This window comes from Coregonus lavaretus, assembly GCF_964263955.1.
Source record: "Coregonus lavaretus genome assembly, contig: HAP1_SCAFFOLD_523, whole genome shotgun sequence".
Lineage (NCBI taxonomy): Eukaryota > Metazoa > Chordata > Actinopteri > Salmoniformes > Salmonidae > Coregonus > Coregonus lavaretus.
In genome coordinates this window covers 16,576-40,000 of record NW_028159754.1, presented here as the reverse complement: position 1 = coordinate 40,000, position 23,425 = coordinate 16,576, and the positions used below count along the sequence as shown (strand labels likewise).

Sequence of the window (23,425 nt, the reverse complement as noted above, 5' to 3'; positions counted from 1 at the left end):
GGCTAGATGTGTGTTGGGGCTGTTGGGCTAGATGTGTGTGGGGCTGTTTGGCTAGCTGTGTGTGGGGCTGTTTGGCTAGCTGTGTGTTGGGGCTGTTTGGCTAGATGTGTGTTGGGGCTGTTTGGCTAGCTGTGTGTTGGGGCTGTTTGGCTAGATGTGTGTTGGGGCTGTTTGGCTAGCTGTGTGTTGGGGCTGTTTGGCTAGATGTGTGTTGGGGCTGTTTGGCTAGATGTGTGTTGGGGCTGTTTGGCTAGCTGTGTGTTGGGCTAGCTGTTTGTGGGGCTGTTTGACTAGCTGTGTGTTGGGGCTGTTTGGCTAGCTGTGTGTGGGGCTGTTTGGCTAGATGTGTGTTGGGGCTGTTTGGCTAGATGTGTGTTGGGGCTGTTTGGCTAGCTGTTTGTGGGGCTGTTTGGCTAGCTGTGTGTGGGGCTGTTTGACTAGCTGTGTGTTGGGGCTGTTTGGCTAGATGTGTGTTGGGGCTGTTTGGCTAGATGTGTGTTGGGGCTGTTTGGCTAGATGTGTGTTGGGGCTGTTTGACTAGCTGTGTGTGGGGGTGGCAGAGATGGTGCTGAGTAGCGTAGTTCTTACCATGCTGTGTGAAGAGATCACTGTGTACGATGTCGATGAGGCAGTGTAGCTTCTGTTTGACCAGACGACCCAGAGGAACCTTCAGAATGAACTCCGTGAACAGTTTACTGCAAAGACAAACAGCATAATGAACTCTGTGAACAGTTTACTGCAAAGACAAACAGCATAATGAACTCTGAACAGTTTACTGCAAAGACAAACAGCATAATGAACTATGTGAACAGTTTACTGCAAAGACAAACAGCATAATGAACTCTGTGAACAGTTTATGAACATGTTGTATGTGTGGCTATATTGACATGACTAAACCATGTGCATTAAATGGAACAGAACTACGTCCTTTTAGTAACATGTGCATTAAATGGACCATCTTTTTGATGCTATACATCCTTTGAGGAAAATGTTCTCTCAGGAAAGCACATCCATGGGATGATGGATGGAGGGGGTGTTCTCCTCAGCTAGAGGACGGATACTTGTAAAGCCTGAAGTGCTGCTTGCTGCTGGAGGAGGGAAGTGATTGGACAGGGATGAAACATTCTCAACATGGCCTCAATTCATCTCTCTCTTCTCCTCTGCCAGGTTTGTGTTTACGACTGGTGCAACTAATCCCCCTGCTCTTCTGTCACTGCAGAAGAAAAGCACAACGCTTGCCCTCCACTCTCCATTCCTTTGCTCTGAATGAACAGCTTTGCCCTGCCGGCACTATCAAATAACAGGAACTGGGAGCTGGGTGGAAAGTAGAAAGGCCAGCTACACAGAAAGGCCAGCTGAACACTGTAATCTGTGACTTGAAAAGAAGCCAGGTACAGACCATGAGGGAGAAGTGCCACTGTACAGGCTTTCTGGCTTTAACACTGGACACAGTGGGGAACAGGAGACCAGGGAGAAGAGGAAGGAGAGGAGGGTCGGAGGAGAGGAGGGTGGGAGGAGAGGAGGGGAGTGGAGGGTGGGAGGAGTGGGAGGAGAGGAGAGGAGGGTGGGAGGAGAGGAGAGGAGGGTGGGAGGAAAGGAGTGGAGGGTGGGAGGGTGGTAGGAGAGGAGAGGAGGGTGGGAGGAGAGGAGGGTGGGAGGGTGGGAGTAGAGGGTGGGAGGGTGGGAGGAGAGGAGTGGAGGTTGGGAGGGTGGTAGGAGAGGAGAGGAGGGTGGGAGGAGAGGAGAGGAGGGTGGGAGGGTGGGAGGAGAGGAGTAGAGGGTGGGAGGGTGGGAGGAGAGGAGTAGTGCCAACCCAGTCTGTCTGGGATGAGAGGTGGCCAGATAGTGCCAAACCAGTCTGTCTGGGTAGAGAGGTGGCCAGATAGTGCCAACCCAGTCTGTCTGGGTAGAGAGGTGGCCAGATAGTGCCAACCCAGTCTGTCTGGGTAGAGAGGTGGCCAGATAGTGCCAACCCAGTCTGTCTGGGTAGAGAGGTGGCCAGATAGTGCCAACCCAGTCTGTCTGGGTAGAGAGGTGGCCAGATAGTGCCAACCCAGTCTGTCTGGGTAGAGAGGTGGCCAGATAGTGCCAACCCAGTCTGTCTGGGTAGAGAGGTGGCCAGATAGTGCCAACCCAGTCTGTCTGGGTAGAGAGGTGGCCAGATAGTGCCAACCCAGTCTGTCTGGGTAGAGAGGTGGCCAGATATATAATGGATCTGCTTCATCTTCAACATCCACATTATCTTTACATTGACGTCTATGGAACGCTAAACATCCAGATCAACTTTTTCAATATCACAATAACCACGGTGATGCGTTCCTCTAAACATCCCCTTTAAAAGGTGGGGTTTCAAATGTCTCCGGAAGGTGGTGAGGACAGCGGAGTCACTCACCACCTTCCGGAGACATTTGAAACCCCACCTCTTTAAGGAATACCTGGGATAGGATAAAGTAATCCTTCTACCCCCCCCCCCCCTCCCTCCCCCCAAAAAATAAATAAAAAAATTAAAAAATAGTAAAGTGGTTATCCCACTGGCTATAGGGTGAATGCACCAATTTGTAAGTCGCTCTGGATAAGAGCGTCTGCTAAATGACGTAAATGTAAATGTAAATGTAAATGTAAAAAGCAGAAAGCATTTCAGAGGGACCCTACTCAAATATCCAGCTTTTATGTAGAAAACACCTTGTCCTTTCAGTTACACAGAGTTTAGAAAGGACAATGTCCTAGAGTCAGTGCACTAATGCTGACATGTCGTCACAGCCAGGATGCTTCCCAACTGACACCCCTATTCCCTATGTAGTGTGGTACTTTTGACCGGGGCCCGTTTGGTTCCGCATGTCACATACATAATGTCAGCACAACATATTTAATATTCTGTCAATGTAGGCTAGAACTTATTCTGCATGAACAGTTGAACAGTTCAGCTTCATGAATGTAGAACAGGACGCTAGTGAATATTTCAGCATAGTCAGGCTTCAAACAAGATCCATGGCTATATAACAAAAGCTGAGCCTTTTGTTTTAATATTAGATTAGCTACAGTCTGTAAAACTGTTGTGTCCTCGTGATCTATTGCCAAAAGCTTGATGTGCTACTAACCATTTAAAAGCTTTTCTAATTAAAATGTTATTTTGTATCACTAAAATCAATATAATACGATGATTTAACATTGACGACAGGGTACATTAACCACTGCAATGTTGTTGAAGCAGCAGTTATATGTTTCCAGGGCAACCATAACTATATTTAACCAACCCACAGCTGGTACAGCTGGTGAATGTTAATTGGGGTGTGTGTGTGTGTGTGTGTGTGTGTGTGTGTGTGTGTGTGTGTGTGTGTGTGTGATGTGTGTATGTGTGTGTGTGTGTGTGTGATGTGTGTGTGATGTATGTGTGTGTGTGATGTATGTGTGTGTGTGTGTGTGTGTGTGTGTGTGTGTGTGTGTGTGTGTGTGTGTGTGATGTGATGTGATGTGATGTGATGTGGTGTGTTGTGTGTGTGTGTGTGTGTGTGTGTGTGTGTGTGTGTGTGTGTGTGTGTGTGTGTGTGTGTGTGTGTGTGTGTGTGTGATGTGTGTGTGTGTGTGTGTGTGTGTGTGTGTGTGTGTGTGTGTGTAGCACAGAGCCTAAAGGTAAGTAGCTCTATTATAATGACGAGTGACTAGTCACACTGCACCAGCCACAATATCAAATCAGTCCTTTATCCAAACCAACCGTTAAAGGTAATCGCCCAAAATAAAGGGGAGACAATCTAAGACATGAAATGTCATTTCAAAGAGATGGTTCCTTCCGAGACAAACCCACTGAGCAAGGCATGCCCTTCAGTCTCTCTCTTCCATGTCAGACTGTTCTAGCTTCATTGGTCAAATCATTACATGTCCTCATTTCTTAGATTGGCTTTTCAGATTCACTCTGCTCCTCTTTCTTAGCTTCTGGCATCCTATTGGTCTAACAGGAGTCATAGATAATGATACCACAGTATTAGTCTAACAGGAGTCATAATGATACCACAGTATTAGTCTAACAGGAGTCATATATAATGATACCACAGTATTAGTCTAACAGGAGTCATAGATAATGATACCACAGTATTAGTCTAACAGGAGTCATATATAATGATACCACATTATTAGTCTAACAGGAGTCATAATGATACCACAGTATTAGTCTAACAGGAGTCATATATAATGATACCACAGTATTAGTCTAACAGGAGTCATAGATAATGATACTACAGTATTAGTCTAACAGGAGTCATATATAATGATACTACAGTATTAGTCCAACAGGAGTCATATATAATGATACCACAGTATTAGTCCAACAGGAGTCATAGCTAATGATACCACAGTATTAGTCTAACAGGAGTCATAATGATACCACAGTATTAGTCTAACAGGAGTCATAGATAATGATACTACATTATTAGTCTAACAGGAGTCATAGATAATGATACTACAGTATTAGTCCAACAGGAGTCATATATAATGATACCACAGTATTAGTCTAACAGGAGTCATATATAATGATACCACAGTATTACTCTAACAGGAGTCACAGATAATGATACCACAGTATTAGTCTAACAGGAGTCATAGATAATGATACTACAGTATTAGTCTAACAGGAGTCATAGATAATGATACCACAGTATTAGTCTAACAGGAGTCATAGATAATGATACCACAGTATTAGTCTAACAGGAGTCATAATGATACCACAGTATTAGTCCAACAGGAGTCATAGATAATGATACCACAGTATTAGTCCAACAGGAGTCATAGCTAATGATACCACAGTATTAGTCTAACAGGAGTCATAATGATACCACAGTATTAGTCTAACAGGAGTCATAGATAATGATACCACAGTATTAGTCTAACAGGAGTCATAGATAATGATACCACAGTATTAATCTAACAGGAGTCATATATAATGATACCACAGTATTAATCTAACAGGAGTCATAATGATACCACAGTATTAGTCTAACAGGAGTCATATATAATGATACCACAGTATTAGTCTAACAGGAGTCATAGATAATGATACCACAGTATTAGTCTAACAGGAGTCATAGATAATGATACCACAGTATTAGTCTAACAGGAGTCATAGATAATGATACCACAGTATTAGTCTAACAGGAGTCATAGATAATGATACTACAGTATTAGTCTGACAGGAGTCATATATAATGATACCACAGTATTAATCTAACAGGAGTCATAGATAATGATACAACAGTATTAGTCTGACAGGAGTCATATATAATGATACCACAGTATTAGTCCAACAGGAGTCATAGATAATGATACCACAGTATTAGTCTAACAGGAGTCATAATGATACCACAGTATTAGTCTAACAGGAGTCATAGATAATGATACCACAGTATTAGTCCAACAGGAGTCATAGATAATGATACCACAGTATTAGTCTAACAGGAGTCATAGATAATGATACCACAGTATTACTCTAACAGGAGTCATAGATAATGATACCACAGTATTAATCTAACAGGAGTCATAGATAATGATACTACAGTATTAGTCTAACAGGAGTCATAGATAATGATACCACAGTATTAGTCTAACAGGAGTCATAGATAATGATACCACAGTATTAGTCTAACAGGAGTCATAGATAATGATACCACAGTATTAGTCTAACAGGAGGCATAGATAATGATACCACAGTATTAGTCTAACAGGAGTCATAGATAATGATAACACAGTATTAGTCCAACAGGAGTCATATATAATGATACCACATTATTAGTCTAACAGGAGTCATAATGATACCACAGTATTAGTCTAACAGGAGTCATAGATAATGATACCACAGTATTAGTCTAACAGGAGTCATAGATAATGATACCACAGTATTGGTCTAACAGGAGTCATAGATAATGATACTACAGTATTAGTCTAACAGGAGTCATAGATAATGATACCACAGTATTAGTCTAACAGGAGTCATAGATAATGATACCACAGTATTGGTCTAACAGGAGTCATAGATAATGATACTACAGTATTAGTCTAACAGGAGTCATAGATAATGATACCACAGTATTAGTCTAACAGGAGTCATATATAATGATACCACAGTATTAGTCTAACAGGAGTCATAGCTAATGATACCACAGTATTAGTCTAACAGGAGTCATAGATAATGATACCACAGTATTAGTCTAACAGGAGTCATATATAATGATACCACAGTATTAGTCTAACAGGAGTCATAATGATACCACAGTATTAGTCTAACAGGAGTCATAGATAATGATACCACAGTATTAGTCTAACAGGAGTCATAGATAATGACACCACAGTATTAGTCTAACAGGAGTCACAGATAATGATACTACAGTATTAGTCTAACAGGAGTCATAGATAATGATAACACAGTATTAGTCCAACAGGAGTCATATATAATGATACCACAGTATTAGTCTAACAGGAGTCATAGATAATGATACCACATTATTAGTCCAACAGGAGTCATAGATAATGATACTACAGTATTAGTCTAACAGGAGTCACAGATAATGATACCACAGTATTAGTCCAACAGGAGTCATAGATAATGATACTACAGTATTAGTCTAACAGGAGTCACAGATAATGATACCACAGTATTAGTCCAACAGGAGTCATAGATAATGATACCACAGTATTAGTCTAACAGGAGTCACAGATAATGATACCACAGTATTAGTCTAACAGGAGTCATAATGATACCACAGTATTAGTCTAACAGGAGTCATAATGATACCACAGTATTAGTCTAACAGGAGTCATAGATAATGATACTACATTATTAGTCTAACAGGAGTCATAGATAATGATACTACAGTATTAGTCCAACAGGAGTCATATATAATGATACCACAGTATTAGTCCAACAGGAGTCATAGCTAATGATACCACAGTATTAGTCTAACAGGAGTCATAATGATACCACAGTATTAGTCTAACAGGAGTCATAGATAATGATACTACATTATTAGTCTAACAGGAGTCATAGATAATGATACTACAGTATTAGTCCAACAGGAGTCATATATAATGATACCACAGTATTAGTCCAACAGGAGTCATAGCTAATGATACCACAGTATTAGTCTAACAGGAGTCATAATGATACCACAGTATTAGTCTAACAGGAGTCATAGATAATGATACCACAGTATTAGTCTAACAGGAGTCATAGATAATGATACCACAGTATTAGTCTAACAGGAGTCATAATGATACCACAGTATTAGTCCAACAGGAGTCATAGATAATGATACCACAGTATTAGTCCAACAGGAGTCATAGCTAATGATACCACAGTATTAGTCTAACAGGAGTCATAATGATACCACAGTATTAGTCTAACAGGAGTCATAGATAATGATACCACAGTATTAGTCTAACAGGAGTCATAGATAATGATACCACAGTATTAATCTAACAGGAGTCATATATAATGATACCACAGTATTAATCTAACAGGAGTCATAATGATACCACAGTATTAGTCTAACAGGAGTCATATATAATGATACCACAGTATTAGTCTAACAGGAGTCATAGATAATGATACCACAGTATTAGTCTAACAGGAGTCATAGATAATGATACCACAGTATTAGTCTAACAGGAGTCATAGATAATGATACCACAGTATTAGTCTAACAGGAGTCATAGATAATGATACTACAGTATTAGTCTGACAGGAGTCATATATAATGATACCACAGTATTAATCTAACAGGAGTCATAGATAATGATACAACAGTATTAGTCTGACAGGAGTCATATATAATGATACCACAGTATTAGTCCAACAGGAGTCATAGATAATGATACCACAGTATTAGTCTAACAGGAGTCATAATGATACCACAGTATTAGTCTAACAGGAGTCATAGATAATGATACCACAGTATTAGTCCAACAGGAGTCATAGATAATGATACCACAGTATTAGTCTAACAGGAGTCATAGATAATGATACCACAGTATTACTCTAACAGGAGTCATAGATAATGATACCACAGTATTAATCTAACAGGAGTCATAGATAATGATACTACAGTATTAGTCTAACAGGAGTCATAGATAATGATACCACAGTATTAGTCTAACAGGAGTCATAGATAATGATACCACAGTATTAGTCTAACAGGAGTCATAGATAATGATACCACAGTATTAGTCTAACAGGAGGCATAGATAATGATACCACAGTATTAGTCTAACAGGAGTCATAGATAATGATAACACAGTATTAGTCCAACAGGAGTCATATATAATGATACCACATTATTAGTCTAACAGGAGTCATAATGATACCACAGTATTAGTCTAACAGGAGTCATAGATAATGATACCACAGTATTAGTCTAACAGGAGTCATAGATAATGATACCACAGTATTGGTCTAACAGGAGTCATAGATAATGATACTACAGTATTAGTCTAACAGGAGTCATAGATAATGATACCACAGTATTAGTCTAACAGGAGTCATATATAATGATACCACAGTATTAGTCTAACAGGAGTCATAGCTAATGATACCACAGTATTAGTCTAACAGGAGTCATAGATAATGATACCACAGTATTAGTCTAACAGGAGTCATATATAATGATACCACAGTATTAGTCTAACAGGAGTCATAATGATACCACAGTATTAGTCTAACAGGAGTCATAGATAATGATACCACAGTATTAGTCTAACAGGAGTCATAGATAATGATACCACAGTATTAGTCTAACAGGAGTCACAGATAATGATACTACAGTATTAGTCTAACAGGAGTCATAGATAATGATAACACAGTATTAGTCCAACAGGAGTCATATATAATGATACCACAGTATTAGTCTAACAGGAGTCATAGATAATGATACCACAGTATTAGTCCAACAGGAGTCATAGATAATGATACTACAGTATTAGTCTAACAGGAGTCACAGATAATGATACCACAGTATTAGTCCAACAGGAGTCATAGATAATGATACTACAGTATTAGTCTAACAGGAGTCACAGATAATGATACCACAGTATTAGTCCAACAGGAGTCATAGATAATGATACCACAGTATTAGTCTAACAGGAGTCACAGATAATGATACCACAGTATTAGTCCAACAGGAGTCATAGATAATGATACTACAGTATTAGTCTAACAGGAGTCACAGATAATGATACCACAGTATTAGTCTAACAGGAGTCATAGATAATGATACTACAGTATTAGTCTGACAGGAGTCATAGATAATGATACCACAGTATTAGTCTAACAGGAGTCATAGATAATGATACTACAGTATTAGTCTAACAGGAGTCATAGATAATGATACCACAGTATTAGTCTAACAGGAGTCATAGATAATGATACCACAGTATTAGTCTAACAGGAGTCATAGATAATGATACTACAGTATTAGTCTAACAGGAGTCATAGATAATGATACCACAGTATTAGTCAAACAGGAGTCATAGATAATGATACCACAGTATTAGTCTAACAGGAGTCATAGATAATGATACCACAGTATTAGTCTAACAGGAGTCATAGATAATGATACCACAGTATTAGTCTAACAGGAGGCATAGATAATGATACCACAGTATTAGTCTAACAGGAGTCATAGATAATGATAACACAGTATTAGTCCAACAGGAGTCATATATAATGATACCACATTATTAGTCTAACATGAGTCATAATGATACCACAGTATTAGTCTAACAGGAGTCATAGATAATGATACCACAGTATTAGTCTAACAGGAGTCATAGATAATGATACCACAGTATTGGTCTAACAGGAGTCATAGATAATGATACTACAGTATTAGTCTAACAGGAGTCATAGATAATGATACCACAGTATTAGTCTAACAGGAGTCATATATAATGATACCACAGTATTAGTCTAACAGGAGTCATAGCTAATGATACCACAGTATTAGTCTAACAGGAGTCATAGATAATGATACCACAGTATTAGTCTAACAGGAGTCATATATAATGATACCACAGTATTAGTCTAACAGGAGTCATAATGATACCACAGTATTAGTCTAACAGGAGTCATAGATAATGATACCACAGTATTAGTCTAACAGGAGTCATAGATAATGATACCACAGTATTAGTCTAACAGGAGTCACAGATAATGATACTACAGTATTAGTCTAACAGGAGTCATAGATAATGATAACACAGTATTAGTCCAACAGGAGTCATATATAATGATACCACAGTATTAGTCTAACAGGAGTCATAGATAATGATACCACAGTATTAGTCCAACAGGAGTCATAGATAATGATACTACAGTATTAGTCTAACAGGAGTCACAGATAATGATACCACAGTATTAGTCCAACAGGAGTCATAGATAATGATACTACAGTATTAGTCTAACAGGAGTCACAGATAATGATACCACAGTATTAGTCCAACAGGAGTCATAGATAATGATACCACAGTATTAGTCTAACAGGAGTCACAGATAATGATACCACAGTATTAGTCCAACAGGAGTCATAGATAATGATACTACAGTATTAGTCTAACAGGAGTCACAGATAATGATACCACAGTATTAGTCTAACAGGAGTCATAGATAATGATACTACAGTATTAGTCTGACAGGAGTCATAGATAATGATACCACAGTATTAGTCTAACAGGAGTCATAGATAATGATACTACAGTATTAGTCTAACAGGAGTCATAGATAATGATACCACAGTATTAGTCTAACAGGAGTCATAGATAATGATACCACAGTATTAGTCTAACAGGAGTCATAGATAATGATACTACAGTATTAGTCTAACAGGAGTCATAGATAATGATACCACAGTATTAGTCAAACAGGAGTCATAGATAATGATACCACAGTATTAGTCCAACAGGAGTCATAGATAATGATACCACAGTATTAGTCTAACAGGAGTCATAATGATACCACAGTATTAGTCTAACAGGAGTCATAGATAATGATACCACAGTATTAGTCTAACAGGAGTCATAATGATACCACAGTATTAGTCTAACAGGAGTCATAGATAATGATACTACAGTATTAGTCCAACAGGAGTCATAGATAATGATACCACAGTATTAGTCTAACAGGAGTCATAGATAATGATACCACAGTATTAGTCTAACAGGAGTCATAGATAATGATAACACAGTATTAGTCTAACAGGAGTCATAGATAATGATACCACAGTATTAGTCTAACAGGAGTCATAGATAATGATACCACAGTATTAGTCTAACAGGAGTCATAGATAATGATACCACAGTATTAGTCTAACAGGAGTCATAGATAATGCTACCACAGTATTAGTCCAACAGGAGTCATAGATAATGATACCACAGTATTAGTCTAACAGGAGTCATAGATAATGATACCACAGTATTAGTCTGACAGGAGTCATAATGATACCACAGTATTAGTCTAACAGGAGTCACAGATAATGATACTACAGTATTAGTCTAACAGGAGTCATAGATAATGATACCACAGTATTAGTCTAACAGGAGTCATAGATAATGATACCACAGTATTAGTCTAACAGGAGTCATATATAATGATACCACAGTATTAGTCTAACAGGAGTCATAGATAATGATACTACAGTTTTAGTCTAACAGGAGTCATAGATAATGATACTACAGTATTAGTCTAACAGGAGTCATAGATAATGATACCACAGTATTAGTCTAACAGGAGTCATATATAATGATACCACATTATTAGTCTAACAGGAGTCATAGATAATGATACCACAGTATTAGTCTAACAGGAGTCATAGATAATGATACTACAGTATTAGTCTGACAGGAGTCATAGATAATGATACTACAGTATTAGTCTAACAGGAGTCATAGATAATGATACCACAGTATTAGTCTAACAGGAGTCATAGATAATGATACCACAGTATTAGTCTAACAGGAGTCATAGATAATGATACTACAGTATTAGTCTAACAGGAGTCATAGATAATGATACCACAGTATTAGTCAAACAGGAGTCATAGATAATGATACCACAGTATTAGTCTAACAGGAGTCATAGATAATGATACCACAGTATTAGTCTAACAGGAGTCATAGATAATGATACCACAGTATTAGTCTAACAGGAGGCATAGATAATGATACCACAGTATTAGTCTAACAGGAGTCATAGATAATGATAACACAGTATTAGTCCAACAGGAGTCATATATAATGATACCACATTATTAGTCTAACATGAGTCATAATGATACCACAGTATTAGTCTAACAGGAGTCATAGATAATGATACCACAGTATTAGTCTAACAGGAGTCATAGATAATGATACCACAGTATTGGTCTAACAGGAGTCATAGATAATGATACTACAGTATTAGTCTAACAGGAGTCATAGATAATGATACCACAGTATTAGTCTAACAGGAGTCATATATAATGATACCACAGTATTAGTCTAACAGGAGTCATAGCTAATGATACCACAGTATTAGTCTAACAGGAGTCATAGATAATGATACCACAGTATTAGTCTAACAGGAGTCATATATAATGATACCACAGTATTAGTCTAACAGGAGTCATAATGATACCACAGTATTAGTCTAACAGGAGTCATAGATAATGATACCACAGTATTAGTCTAACAGGAGTCATAGATAATGATACCACAGTATTAGTCTAACAGGAGTCACAGATAATGATACTACAGTATTAGTCTAACAGGAGTCATAGATAATGATAACACAGTATTAGTCCAACAGGAGTCATATATAATGATACCACAGTATTAGTCTAACAGGAGTCATAGATAATGATACCACAGTATTAGTCCAACAGGAGTCATAGATAATGATACTACAGTATTAGTCTAACAGGAGTCACAGATAATGATACCACAGTATTAGTCCAACAGGAGTCATAGATAATGATACTACAGTATTAGTCTAACAGGAGTCACAGATAATGATACCACAGTATTAGTCCAACAGGAGTCATAGATAATGATACCACAGTATTAGTCTAACAGGAGTCACAGATAATGATACCACAGTATTAGTCCAACAGGAGTCATAGATAATGATACTACAGTATTAGTCTAACAGGAGTCACAGATAATGATACCACAGTATTAGTCTAACAGGAGTCATAGATAATGATACTACAGTATTAGTCTGACAGGAGTCATAGATAATGATACCACAGTATTAGTCTAACAGGAGTCATAGATAATGATACTACAGTATTAGTCTAACAGGAGTCATAGATAATGATACCACAGTATTAGTCTAACAGGAGTCATAGATAATGATACCACAGTATTAGTCTAACAGGAGTCATAGATAATGATACTACAGTATTAGTCTAACAGGAGTCATAGATAATGATACCACAGTATTAGTCAAACAGGAGTCATAGATAATGATACCACAGTATTAGTCCAACAGGAGTCATAGATAATGATACCACAGTATTAGTCTAACAGGAGTCATAATGATACCACAGTATTAGTCTAACAGGAGTCATAGATAATGATACCACAGTATTAGTCTAACAGGAGTCATAATGATACCACAGTATTAGTCTAACAGGAGTCATAGATAATGATACTACAGTATTAGTCCAACAGGAGTCATAGATAATGATACCACAGTATTAGTCTAACAGGAGTCATAGATAATGATACCACAGTATTAGTCTAACAGGAGTCATAGATAATGATAACACAGTATTAGTCTAACAGGAGTCATAGATAATGATACCACAGTATTAGTCTAACAGGAGTCATAGATAATGATACCACAGTATTAGTCTAACAGGAGTCATAGATAATGATACCACAGTATTAGTCTAACAGGAGTCATAGATAATGCTACCACAGTATTAGTCCAACAGGAGTCATAGATAATGATACCACAGTATTAGTCTAACAGGAGTCATAGATAATGATACCACAGTATTAGTCTGACAGGAGTCATAATGATACCACAGTATTAGTCTAACAGGAGTCACAGATAATGATACTACAGTATTAGTCTAACAGGAGTCATAGATAATGATACCACAGTATTAGTCTAACAGGAGTCATAGATAATGATACCACAGTATTAGTCTAACAGGAGTCATATATAATGATACCACAGTATTAGTCTAACAGGAGTCATAGATAATGATACTACAGTTTTAGTCTAACAGGAGTCATCGATAATGATACTACAGTATTAGTCTAACAGGAGTCATAGATAATGATACCACAGTATTAGTCTAACAGGAGTCATATATAATGATACCACATTATTAGTCTAACAGGAGTCATAGATAATGATACCACAGTATTAGTCTAACAGGAGTCATAGATAATGATACTACAGTATTAGTCTGACAGGAGTCATAGATAATGATACCACAGTATTAGTCTAACAGGAGTCATAATGATACCAAAGTATTAGTCTAACAGGAGTCATAGATAATGATACCACAGTATTAGTCTAACAGGAGTCATAGATAATGATACCACAGTATTAGTCTAACAGGAGTCATATATAATGATACCACAGTATTAGTCCAACAGGAGTCATAGATAATGATACCACAGTATTAGTCTAACAGGAGTCACAGATAATGATACCACAGTATTAGTCTAACAGGAGTCATAATGATACCACAGTATTAGTCTAACAGGAGTCATAGATAATGATACTACATTATTAGTCTAACAGGAGTCATAGATAATGATACTACAGTATTAGTCCAACAGGAGTCATATATAATGATACCACAGTATTAGTCCAACAGGAGTCATAGCTAATGATACCACAGTATTAGTCTAACAGGAGTCATAATGATACCACAGTATTAGTCTAACAGGAGTCATAGATAATGATACTACATTATTAGTCTAACAGGAGTCATAGATAATGATACTACAGTATTAGTCCAACAGGAGTCATATATAATGATACCACAGTATTAGTCCAACAGGAGTCATAGCTAATGATACCACAGTATTAGTCTAACAGGAGTCATAATGATACCACAGTATTAGTCTAACAGGAGTCATAGATAATGATACCACAGTATTAGTCTAACAGGAGTCATAATGATACCACAGTATTAGTCCAACAGGAGTCATAGATAATGATACCACAGTATTAGTCCAACAGGAGTCATAGCTAATGATACCACAGTATTAGTCTAACAGGAGTCATAGATAATGATACCACAGTATTAGTCTAACAGGAGTCATAGATAATGATACCACAGTATTAATCTAACAGGAGTCATATATAATGATACCACAGTATTAATCTAACAGGAGTCATAATGATACCACAGTATTAGTCTAACAGGAGTCATATATAATGATACCACAGTATTAGTCTAACAGGAGTCATAGATAATGATACCACAGTATTAGTCTAACAGGAGTCATAGATAATGATACCACAGTATTAGTCTAACAGGAGTCATAGATAATGATACCACAGTATTAGTCTAACAGGAGTCATAGATAATGATACTACAGTATTAGTCTGACAGGAGTCATATATAATGATACCACAGTATTAATCTAACAGGAGTCATAGATAATGATACAACAGTATTAGTCTGACAGGAGTCATATATAATGATACCACAGTATTAGTCCAACAGGAGTCATAGATAATGATACCACAGTATTAGTCTAACAGGAGTCATAATGATACCACAGTATTAGTCTAACAGGAGTCATAGATAATGATACCACAGTATTAGTCCAACAGGAGTCATAGATAATGATACCACAGTATTAGTCTAACAGGAGTCATAGATAATGATACCACAGTATTACTCTAACAGGAGTCATAGATAATGATACCACAGTATTAATCTAACAGGAGTCATAGATAATGATAACACAGTATTAGTCTAACAGGAGTCATAGATAATGATACCACAGTATTAGTCTAACAGGAGTCATAGATAATGATACCACAGTATTAGTCTAACAGGAGTCATAGATAATGATACCACAGTATTAGTCTAACAGGAGGCATAGATAATGATACCACAGTATTAGTCTAACAGGAGTCATAGATAATGATAACACAGTATTAGTCCAACAGGAGTCATATATAATGATACCACATTATTAGTCTAACAGGAGTCATAATGATACCACAGTATTAGTCTAACAGGAGTCATAGATAATGATACCACAGTATTAGTCTAACAGGAGTCATAGATAATGATACCACAGTATTGGTCTAACAGGAGTCATAGATAATGATACTACAGTATTAGTCTAACAGGAGTCATAGATAATGATACCACAGTATTAGTCTAACAGGAGTCATATATAATGATACCACAGTATTAGTCTAACAGGAGTCATAGCTAATGATACCACAGTATTAGTCTAACAGGAGTCATAGATAATGATACCACAGTATTAGTCTAACAGGAGTCATATATAATGATACCACAGTATTAGTCTAACAGGAGTCATAATGATACCACAGTATTAGTCTAACAGGAGTCATAGATAATGATACCACAGTATTAGTCTAACAGGAGTCATAGATAATGATACCACAGTATTAGTCTAACAGGAGTCACAGATAATGATACTACAGTATTAGTCTAACAGGAGTCATAGATAATGATAACACAGTATTAGTCCAACAGGAGTCATATATAATGATACCACAGTATTAGTCTAACAGGAGTCATAGATAATGATACCACAGTATTAGTCCAACAGGAGTCATAGATAATGATACCACAGTATTAGTCTAACAGGAGTCACAGATAATGATACCACAGTATTAGTCCAACAGGAGTCATAGATAATGATACTACAGTATTAGTCTAACAGGAGTCACAGATAATGATACCACAGTATTAGTCCAACAGGAGTCATAGATAATGATACCACAGTATTAGTCTAACAGGAGTCACAGATAATGATACCACAGTATTAGTCCAACAGGAGTCATAGATAATGATACTACAGTATTAGTCTAACAGGAGTCACAGATAATGATACCACAGTATTAGTCTAACAGGAGTCATAGATAATGATACTACAGTATTAGTCTGACAGGAGTCATAGATAATGATACCACAGTATTAGTCTAACAGGAGTCATAGATAATGATACTACAGTATTAGTCTAACAGGAGTCATAGATAATGATACCACAGTATTAGTCTAACAGGAGTCATAGATAATGATACCACAGTATTAGTCTAACAGGAGTCATAGATAATGATACTACAGTATTAGTCTAACAGGAGTCATAGATAATGATACCACAGTATTAGTCAAACAGGAGTCATAGATAATGATACCACAGTATTAGTCTAACAGGAGTCATAGATAATGATACCACAGTATTAGTCTAACAGGAGTCATAGATAATGATACCACAGTATTAGTCTAACAGGAGGCATAGATAATGATACCACAGTATTAGTCTAACAGGAGTCATATATAATGATAACACAGTATTAGTCCAACAGGAGTCATATATAATGATACCACATTATTAGTCTAACAGGAGTCATAATGATACCACAGTATTAGTCTAACAGGAGTCATAGATAATGATACCACAGTATTAGTCTAACAGGAGTCATAGATAATGATACCACAGTATTGGTCTAACAGGAGTCATAGATAATGATACTACAGTATTAGTCTAACAGGAGTCATAGATAATGATACCACAGTATTAGTCTAACAGGAGTCATATATAATGATACCACAGTATTAGTCTAACAGGAGTCATAGCTAATGATACCACAGTATTAGTCTAACAGGAGTCATAGATAATGATACCACAGTATTAGTCTAACAGGAGTCATATATAATGATACCACAGTATTAGTCTAACAGGAGTCATAATGATACCACAGTATTAGTCTAACAGGAGTCATAGATAATGATACCACAGTATTAGTCTAACAGGAGTCATAGATAATGATACCACAGTATTAGTCTAACAGGAGTCACAGATAATGATACTACAGTATTAGTCTAACAGGAGTCATAGATAATGATAACACAGTATTAGTCCAACAGGAGTCATATATAATGATACCACAGTATTAGTCTAACAGGAGTCATAGATAATGATACCACAGTATTAGTCCAACAGGAGTCATAGATAATGATACTACAGTATTAGTCTAACAGGAGTCACAGATAATGATACCACAGTATTAGTCCAACAGGAGTCATAGATAATGATACTACAGTATTAGTCTAACAGGAGTCACAGATAATGATACCACAGTATTAGTCCAACAGGAGTCATAGATAATGATACCACAGTATTAGTCTAACAGGAGTCACAGATAATGATACCACAGTATTAGTCCAACAGGAGTCATAGATAATGATACTACAGTATTAGTCTAACAGGAGTCACAGATAATGATACCACAGTATTAGTCTAACAGGAGTCATAGATAATGATACTACAGTATTAGTCTGACAGGAGTCATAGATAATGATACCACAGTATTAGTCTAACAGGAGTCATAGATAATGATACTACAGTATTAGTCTAACAGGAGTCATAGATAATGATACCACAGTATTAGTCTAACAGGAGTCATATATAATGATACCACAGTATTAGTCTAACAGGAGTCATAGATAATGATACTACAGTATTAGTCTAACAGGAGTCATAGATAATGATACCACAGTATTAGTCAAACAGGAGTCATAGATAATGATACCACAGTATTAGTCCAACAGGAGTCATAGATAATGATACCACAGTATTAGTCTAACAGGAGTCATAATGATACCACAGTATTAGTCTAACAGGAGTCATAGATAATGATACCACAGTATTAGTCTAACAGGAGTCATAATGATACCACAGTATTAGTCTAACAGGAGTCATAGATAATGATACTACAGTATTAGTCCAACAGGAGTCATAGATAATGATACCACAGTATTAGTCTAACAGGAGTCATAGATAATGATACCACAGTATTAGTCTAACAGGAGTCATAGATAATGATAACACAGTATTAGTCTAACAGGAGTCATAGATAATGATACCACAGTATTAGTCTAACAGGAGTCATAGATAATGATACCACATTATTAGTCTAACAGGAGTCATAGATAATGATACCACAGTATTAGTCTAACAGGAGTCATAGATAATGCTACCACAGTATTAGTCCAACAGGAGTCATAGATAATGATACCACAGTATTAGTCTAACAGGAGTCATAGATAATGATACCACAGTATTAGTCTGACAGGAGTCATAATGATACCACAGTATTAGTCTAACAGGAGTCACAGATAATGATACTACAGTATTAGTCTAACAGGAGTCATAGATAATGATACCACAGTATTAGTCTAACAGGAGTCATAGATAATGATACCACAGTATTAGTCTAACAGGAGTCATATATAATGATACCACAGTATTAGTCTAACAGGAGTCATAGATAATGATACTACAGTTTTAGTCTAACAGGAGTCATAGATAATGATACTACAGTATTAGTCTAACAGGAGTCATAGATAATGATACCACAGTATTAGTCTAACAGGAGTCATATATAATGATACCACATTATTAGTCTAACAGGAGTCATAGATAATGATACCACAGTATTAGTCTAACAGGAGTCATAGATAATGATACTACAGTATTAGTCTGACAGGAGTCATAGATAATGATACCACAGTATTAGTCTAACAGGAGTCATAATGATACCAAAGTATTAGTCTAACAGGAGTCATAGATAATGATACCACAGTATTAGTCTAACAGGAGTCATAGATAATGATACCACAGTATTAGTCTAACAGGAGTCATATATAATGATACCACAGTATTAGTCCAACAGGAGTCATAGATAATGATACCACAGTATTAGTCTAACAGGAGTCATAGATAATGATACCACAGTATTAGTCTAACAGGAGTCATAGATAATGATACCACAGTATTAGTCTAACAGGAGTCATAGATAATGATACCACAGTATTAGTCTAACAGGAGTCATAGATAATGATACCACAGTATTAGTCTAACAGGAGTCATATATAATGATACCACAGTATTAGTCTAACAGGAGTCATAGATAATGATACTACAGTATTAGTCTAACAGGAGTCATAGATAATGATACCACAGTATTAGTCTAACAGGAGTCATAGATAATGATACCACAGTATTAGTCTAACAGGAGTCATAGATAATGATACTACAGTATTAGTCTAACAGGAGTCATAGATAATGATACCACAATATTAGTCTAACAGGAGTCATAGATAATGATACCACAGTATTAGTCTAACAGGAGTCATAGATAATGATACCACAGTGTTAGTCTAACAGGAGTCACAGATAATGATACCACAGTATTAGTCTAACAGGAGTCATAATGATACCACAGTATTAGTCTAACAGGAGTCATAGATAATGATACCACAGTATTAGTCTAACAGGAGTCATATATAATGATACCACAGTATTAGTCTAACAGGAGTCATAGATAATGATACCACAGTATTAGTCTAACAGGAGTCATAGATAATGATACCACAGTATTAGTCTAACAGGAGTCATATATAATGATACCACAGTATTAGTCTAACAGGAGTCATAGATAATGATACCACAGTATTAGTCTAACAGGAGTCATAGATAATGATACCACAGTATTAGTCTAACAGGAGTCATAGATAATGATACTACAGTATTAGTCTAACAGGAGTCATAGATAATGATACCACAGTATTAGTCTAACAGGAGTCATAGATAATGATACCACAGTATTAGTCTAACAGGAGTCATAGATAATGATACCACAGTATTAGTCTAACAGGAGTCATAGATAATGATACCACAGTATTAGTCTAACAGGAGTCATAGATAATGATACTACAGTATTGGTCTAACAGGAGTCATAGATAATGATACCACAGTATTAGTCTAACAGGAGTCACAGCCAGTGGAGGGAATAGGAGGAACATCTCAGCTTTGTTATGGCATTGTAGAAGTGTGTTATGTACAGTGTGAAATCATTCAGGTATAGTTGGTGTATATAACCAGATTTCCCATTTGGAGTCCTAACTGTGTGTTAAAACATATTCACCACAAGATAGCTGTTTTCCTGATGAAAACATACCTGAGCTCCTTAGGATCGAAGACCAGTTTGACGTCGTTCACGATGGTGGGGACGTACTTCAGTGCTGCACCCTGGACAAAACAAAATGAGTATGATTATCCCTGATCTTAAAGGTTTGAATATTAGACTACCAACTGTGTAACCCCTGGCCCTCATTATAATGTTCAAAATGTTAGCTAGATTATCAGAATACTTTGAATGACTGGATTTGTTTCTACGTGACAATTATTACAGAGCATGATTCATAGCCCAGCCTTGACTCTATAAACAAATAATCAATAGCAGTGATGCTGTCATAGTCCATACACTGTCAGAGGCAATACACTGTCAGAGTCACTACAGAGTCACTACACTGTCAGAGGCAATACACTGTCAGAGTCACTACACTGTCAGAGGCACTACACTGTCAGAGGCACTACACTGTCAGAGTCACTACCGAGTCACTACACTGTCAGAGGCAATACACTGTCAGAGTCACTACACTGTCAGAGGCAATACACTGTCAGAGTCACTACACTGTCAGAGGCAATACACTGTCGGAGTCACTACACTGTCAGAGTCAATACACTGTCAGAGTCAATACACTGTCAGAGTCACTACACTGTCAGAGTCACTACACTGTCAGAGTCACTACACTGTCAGAGTCACTACACTGTCAGAGGCAATACACTGTCAGAGGCACTACACTGTCAGAATCAATAAGGGAGTAGGGTGCCATTTTGGATACAGGCACACATTCCAGCAGCCTTGTCCTCTCCTGATTGATGTACTCAGGACATCAGACTCAGGGTAGTCCTGACTCCTCTGCCCAGGTAGTCCTGACTCCTCTCCCCAGGTAGTCCTGACTCCTCTGCCCAGGTAGTCCTGACTCCTCTGCCCAGGTAGTCCTGACTCCTCTGCCCAGGTAGTCCTGACTCCTCTGCCCAGGTAGTCCTGACTCCTCTGCCCAGGTAGTCCTGACTCCTCTGCCCAGGTAGTCCTGACTCCTCTGCCCAGGTAGTCCTGACTCCTCTCCCCAGGTAGTCCTGACTCCTCTGCCCAGGTAGTCCTGACTCCTCTGCCCAGGTAGTCCTGACTCCTCTGCCCAGGTAGTCCTGACTCCTCTCCCCAGGTAGTCCTGACTCCTCGGCCCAGGTAGTCCTGACTCCTCTGCCCAGGTAGTCCTGACTCCTCTGCCCAGGTAGTCCTGACTCCTCTCCCCAGGTAGTCCTGACTCCTCGGCCCAGGTAGTCCTGACTCCTCGGCCCAGGTAGTCCTGACTCCTCGGCCCAGGTAGTCCTGACTCCTCTGCCCAGGTAGTCCTGACTCCTCTCCCCAGGTAGTCCTGACTCCTCGGCCCAGGTAGTCCTGACTCCTCTGCCCAGGTAGTCCTGACTCCTCTGCCCAGGTAGTCCTGACTCCTCTGCCCAGGTAGTCCTGACTCCTCTCCCCAGGTAGTCCTGACTCCTCTCCCCAGGTAGTCCTGACTCCTCGGCCCAGGTAGTCCTGACTCCTCTGCCCAGGTAGTCCTGACCCCTCTCCCCAGGTAGTCCTGACCCCTCTCCCCAGGTAGTCCTGACTGAACACAGCCTGAGTAGTGTTCCAATCTTGAGAAGCCCCTGACTGAACAGATCTTCCCCCTCCCCTGTGGGACCACCACTACAGCTCTGCAAGGCCCACCGTCCAGACTCCAGACAAACAAAGACGGTAATGAAGTCATCAGGGAGCACTGAACAGTGAGTTAGTAGGCTGATTAAAAGGACCATCCGTTAATAGCGGGAGTGATTACTAGAGGCCACCCAGCGAACAGCCCAGCACCAGCCAGACCTCCCCTCCTCTAACTGGTCTGGACTGGTCTGGACTGACTGCCTGCCTGACGGGGAGCGATTACCAGGGACTGCCCCAGCGCCGTGGCGTGCCTGGCTAGGCTGACACCTTCTCTGGCTAACTGACTGACCTGGTCGGCCATGATTACTTGTTTGTGTAGTCAGCATCTGGGGTGATTGGCATCAGAGGCATCAGACCATCTGGTCTATACAGGATCGTTACAGGTTCATTACCACAGACAGATGTGCTGCGATGAGCTTTACATTGCTAGTGGCGCTCATCAAGCGCCCGCGTGTATTACTGTCCTCGTGGAAATCCCCAAAAGTCCCCACAAAGGATGGTAAAACAAGGAAGATGATCCCTGGTGGGGACATTTCCCAGGTCCCCACGAGGACAAAGGCTATT

At 38.3% G+C, this 23,425-nt stretch overlaps 1 protein-coding gene across 1 annotated transcript in view; it reads right to left on the bottom strand.

The window, feature by feature from the left end:
• LOC311122476 (dedicator of cytokinesis protein 1-like) overlaps window positions 1-23,425 on the bottom strand; it is a gene marked incomplete at its 3' end in the record, with an annotated part of 67,813 nt that overhangs the window by 27,819 nt on the left and 16,569 nt on the right. Inside the window, exons 3-4 of the mRNA XM_084196824.1 lie at window positions 21,215-21,285; window positions 589-695 (exon numbers count right to left, since the gene is read on the bottom strand). Of these exons, the coding sequence (XP_084052950.1) occupies window positions 589-695; window positions 21,215-21,285 (178 nt within the window). The remainder of the gene's footprint in view (window positions 1-588; window positions 696-21,214; window positions 21,286-23,425) is intronic.